The sequence below is a fragment of the Triticum aestivum genome, chromosome 4B, assembly GCF_018294505.1.
Source record: "Triticum aestivum cultivar Chinese Spring chromosome 4B, IWGSC CS RefSeq v2.1, whole genome shotgun sequence".
In the NCBI taxonomy this organism is placed as follows: Eukaryota; Viridiplantae; Streptophyta; class Magnoliopsida; order Poales; family Poaceae; genus Triticum; species Triticum aestivum.
Genome location: NC_057804.1, coordinates 60914292 through 60919494, shown reverse-complemented (window position 1 = coordinate 60919494; position 5203 = coordinate 60914292). Strand labels below are relative to the sequence as shown.

Sequence of the window (5203 nt, the reverse complement as noted above, 5' to 3'; positions counted from 1 at the left end):
TTTTTTAAATCATCCATATCTTTTAAACCGTAACTCCGATTTGAACATGTTATATCTGAAATTTGATTAGAAAAATATGTAGAATATGAATATGAGATTATTTTCACCTGTTAAGTATTTTTAAATATTATTTTGGAATATAATTTAAGTCAAATAAATGATTTTCTAAATTATCCGTATCTTTTAAACCGTAATTTAGATTTTAACATATTATATATGAAATTTTATTAGAAAAATATGTGGAATCTAAATATGATGTTAATTTTACCTGTTAAATATTTCTAAAATATCATTTTGGGAGCAAACTTATAATTTATAGCGTAAGATCCGTTTTCCTTTCGTACCGGCGGCGATCCAGATTGCAAATAAACACCCCACTATAACAATATAGGGAAAAAAATATCGATAACTACACATGCAAACCTCTGAAAAATGTCGCAGGGGAAAATAACAGATTTCTCATCGAGAGAGAGAGAGAGAGAGAGAGAGAGAGAGAGAGAGGGAGGGAGGGAGGGAGGGAGAGGGAGGAGAGAGAGATAGAGGGAGGGAGGGAGAGGGAGGAGAGAGGGAGAGAGAGACGCCTTAGGATTAAACATATTCAAACACTTTTTTTGTTTTGTGTGAACACCAAGGCCATCGCCGGTGAGGGTGAGAAGAAGGATAAGCGGCAACACAAATATGATGCCTCGCAAAATAAAGGAGATGGACCTATTGTGGTCTTGGGTGATGGTTGTTGGGTTAAGAGTGTGTGTTATGTTTTCTCTCCCGTTGCAACGCACGAACTCTTTTGCTAGTTAACTAATAAATAAGTAATATATAGTGTGAGTTGCTTTGATTTTCAGAAGGAAATAAAACCTTTGAATATCCGTTTTAACTTTTGCAAACCATGTTATGATAGTTGGACAAACAACTATCCAACAAATATACTCATTGTTGGCTTGGAAGAGTTATTTAAAAACTCAAAAGGATATAACTCTTGGCTTGGAATGAGGCGAACGCATACGCCAACTTACCGCAGAAACGGTCGCGCGCGTCCGCCAGCTCAGTCCACACCGCTTCCAGCGGTGGGTGCGTGCATCTCAAGCCCCACTAGTCGTCACAGCTTGATCTAGAAAAAGTGAAAAACACTGGCTGACAGCTGAGTGCGTCCCGACCACGCCCCCTTTTACGTGGTCGTCGTGATTAATCGCCCACGCCCAGGTCAAAAGCACATGCACCGTTATTTTTCTTCCCCCGCAGACCCAGCCCGGAAGCAAGGGGGCACGTTTGCGTCAACTTCCCACCCGCAACGGCACCGCAGAAGCCACCGCGAAAGCCACGAGCCTCTCGTTTCCCAGCTGCCTCCTCGCCCAGTATTTAACCTCCGCGCCGGTCCCTCCGTCTCTCCCGTGCCATCCCAAGCACACGCAACACGCATCCCCGTACCAACTGCTCCTCGCTCCGCTCCTCCTTGTTCCGCGGCGGCGGAACACATCGAGATGGCCAAGTACGCGGAGATGCTGGACATGGGCGTGCGCATCGCGGCCAGGTTCCACTCCCACTGCCCGCAGACCGCGCGCATGTACTACAAGCCGCCGCAGTCCGCCTCCACGTCGGGCGCCGCCGAGGCCGGCACGACGGACCGGAGGGCCGCCGGCTTCGACGGCGGCGAGGACGTGGCTGCTGCCTTCCGGCCCTTCGCCGCCTCGGGAGCTCTCGGCGCCGGCGTCCAGCCGCGGTTCGGCTTCGACACCGCGCAGGTCGTCATCTACGAGGTCGTATGAGGCTCCCAGCAACGAGGGCGGGCTCTTCTGTGGAGAGATCTCTTGGATGAGAATAGTTTTGCGACCATTCTTTAATTAGTTTGTGTATACGTGCTGGAAGAATTGATCAAAGAAAGAGCTTTTTCTTCTTACTTGCATTTGTGCATATTGGAAGGACAATGATGAATCTCGTCTAGTTTTTCCCTTCAGAGGAATCACCACAAATGTCCGTTAAACAAACACATTTTAATGAGTACGAGGTCGAAGGGCAAGATGTCCAACCTAATTGTTGCCGTCCATTGTCGATCCCCGCTGCCACCATGGCACCACCGGAAAAAGACCCGGGCAGCCTCCGCACCCAGATCTGAAAGAGCTTCATTCGAGACCACAGCGCTATGTGAATCTCATCTACTCCGTACTAGTAGTTATTTGTCAACACGGTCACCATTGATTCAACACCATTCCAAAGTCTTGTTCAAACAACGGCAAAGAAAAGGTTAATTTGGTGGAATTACAGAGTTTGGACGAAACTATACATCACGTCAAAAAACGATGAAGTGGGAATATGATGTTTGATCTCCCCCCTGATTCCTCACCAAAATAAATAATAATCTCAGGCATGTAACTTAATCATACAACCGGCGGATTACTCAACATACGTCACCAAGACTTATTAATTATGGAGCCGTTCGTCTTAGTTATCCTAAGCAGCCATTGGATTCCCAAATCACGTGGAATCGTGAAGAAAAAGTCCTAGCTACTCGACAGTTAAACTAGACAAAAGCTGGTTTCAGTGTATGTTCACTAGTTTCTGGCATGGATTGATCAATCATGCGGCTGGCGGAATAATTAGTAACACGTTTCAAAACTTAATCATGGACCGCTCCAACTAATCTGATGGAGCTAATGATCAGCCGTAACGTGATTCCCAAATCGCGTGGAATATTTGAGAAAGTCAAAGTTATTGTAAAAGTCTGTCTAGAACACATCTAGATATGTCATAGTTATGTCACATCTAATTTGATGTCCACTCCATTTGTGATCTTTTTCTTTTGTTCTAGTTTTTTTTTGGAAACGTTTGCGTGCGGTGCGCCGGCCGAACTTTCGGCCGGTCACACCGTTGTACTCGCGCAAGCACATAAAACGAGCAGATGCCCCTGCCCACCATCCGTCACTGATAGCACCGCTGTACTCGCGCAAGCACATAAAACGAGCAGATGCCCCTGCCCACCATCTGTCACGGACAGCACCGCATCCTTATCCAGTCACTCTAGCAGACCGGCACCGCTTTCTCTCGTCCACACAAGTCCTGCAGCTCGTCCTCCTCCGCCCGCGCATGGCCTACCTCACGTCTTGCTCTCCGCTCGCGCATCACACGCCTCACCTCTGGCTCGCCTCGTCGGATCCTAGCTCCGGCGAGCCCCACCACCACTAGAGGAGTTCCCTCTGCTACTATTTCTCCCTCTTCGGCGAGCTTTTCCCCTTTTTTTCCCATAGTTGCCTCAGCGTCCTTCCAGTTCCGCGACGCCCCCTCTTGTCGCAGGGATGGACCATGGACGACGGGTCATGGAGCTGCAACCGGGCACGCCGGAAGCTGCAGCCGGTGGACGGAGGAGCTACAACCGACGATGGGTTGAGCTGCACCTGACGGCGCCGCGCCGACGGACGAGCTAGAACCAGCTGCTACCGGAGCTTCAACCATTGGTGGCGGAGCTGCAATCGACATTTTGGCAGCTGCATCGAGCAGGCGGAGCTGCAACCCGCAGGGGACACCGGTGCTGTAACCAGCACGGTGGCGACCTGGAACCGGTGTATGTTTTTGCTGGAACTAGCTTTTCTTTTTGCTACAACCATTCTTTTGTTTGCTGCAATCGAACCAATGGGAGTCTCTTCGCTGAGTTATTTTGCTGGAAACAATGTTTATTTTTGCTGGAACTAGCAATTTTGTTTGCTACAATCAATGACTGAAGTTCTCCCTGCTGAGATTGATTGGTTGATTCTGCTGGAACTGATGTCCTTTTTTGCTGGAACCTTATAAAGATTTTGCTTTAACCGACGACTGAGATTTGTTGTCTTTTGTAGATCTTTTTTGGGACATGACGGTAACCGACGGCTGCAACGAGCCGGAGGCAGGATTACGCTGGGATGCTGCAATCATGGCGCCCGCACGATGGATCCGATCGATCTGATTTGTTTTTAAAGTTGCATCCATGGTGAATCTCTGGAATCAATGACTGCCGTGATGCAATCCCGGCGGCCACGCGGGCAGGACCTCGCTAGAGCTCGTCAGGCACAGCCACAACGACGACAAGGAGGAGGAGTGGAGGTGTGCGCGCGGGGAGCGTGCGGATTCCCTTGTTTTTTCTCGCGAGGTAGAAGACACAGGGCCAAATCCAATGTCTAATCATGATTAGATCGGGTGGTTGTGGCACGACCGGCCGAAACGTTTGGGCCGGTGCGCCGGCGCCTAGTACTGACCTGTTTTTTTCTTGTTGCTGCATTATATATTTGTGGAAGTTTGGATGTGACATCCTTAAAAAACATTTAGATGTGAATTAGACAAACTGTTATTGTAAATCCAACGAAACCTTCTTCTGTTGATCTGGCCTTCATGATAATGGAAGTGTCTTCAGCTAATTACGAAGCAGTACTTCAAACGATCTTATTACAAAATAGTAAAACAGAGCTAGCTACGAGCCACCATAGCGATTCAATGTTTTTCGCCGTCCGATCATAGCGATTCAATGTTTTTCGCCGTCCGATCATGTTGTTGCACCGCCAGATCTCCACAGCATCATTTTCACAGCCCGTCAAACCTGCGTTATCGGCCTGCCCAAACATAAAAGGGTTGCTGCTCCAGAAAGCGACCAAGGCCTCATGTCGTTAAGCGGGCCGGTAAACAGCCCAATCGGTGTTGCTCGTCTGCCCACGGGTCGTTTCCCTTGTGGCCTCGACCGAGGAAAAGAAACAATTCACCCTCCTTCGTTGTGGTTCGTCTGCCCCCGGCGGACATTACGATGTCTAAGCAACTGTTTTTCCCAACCTCCCCTTTGTCCTTCCGCTTCAATCTAAATGTAATACTTTCCCAACATCCCTTCTATTTCCATATATGGTGGCTTGGCATGGTTTAGGCACACCTTCGACTGTGTTGGTACTGGCGCAAGACCAGGGCCCCCCTCCCAGGTACTCACGTAGCCCATGTCTTCCTCTAGAAAAAATAGCCCAGAAAATAATAGCTTAGCATGAACATGGCGCAGGTACGCATCTATCCCACGAGACATGCCCTATTTGCCTTCCAATCTCCAGTCAATGGCGGCAGGTTTCCAGCACTGGCGCCTCCGATCTCCAGGCCCTAGGTCCTGACCGTGAGATGCGAGTTAGCCGATTGGTCTTAGTGCTGGACACAGGGAATCACACCGGCGCACGCAGCGCGAGCATCGTCGAGCGCCTCCAGTAATACA

General features: G+C 48.9%; 1 protein-coding gene across 1 annotated transcript; it reads left to right on the top strand.

Annotated features, from left to right (window-relative positions):
* The first annotated feature begins 1376 nt into the window (after positions 1–1376).
* LOC123094417 (uncharacterized) lies at positions 1377–2028 on the top strand. The gene has a single exon (XM_044516427.1). The coding sequence runs from the start codon at positions 1479–1481 to the stop codon at positions 1761–1763; it is 285 nt and encodes a 94-aa protein (XP_044372362.1). The 5' UTR covers positions 1377–1478; the 3' UTR covers positions 1764–2028.
* Positions 2029–5203: the final 3175 nt, after the last annotated feature.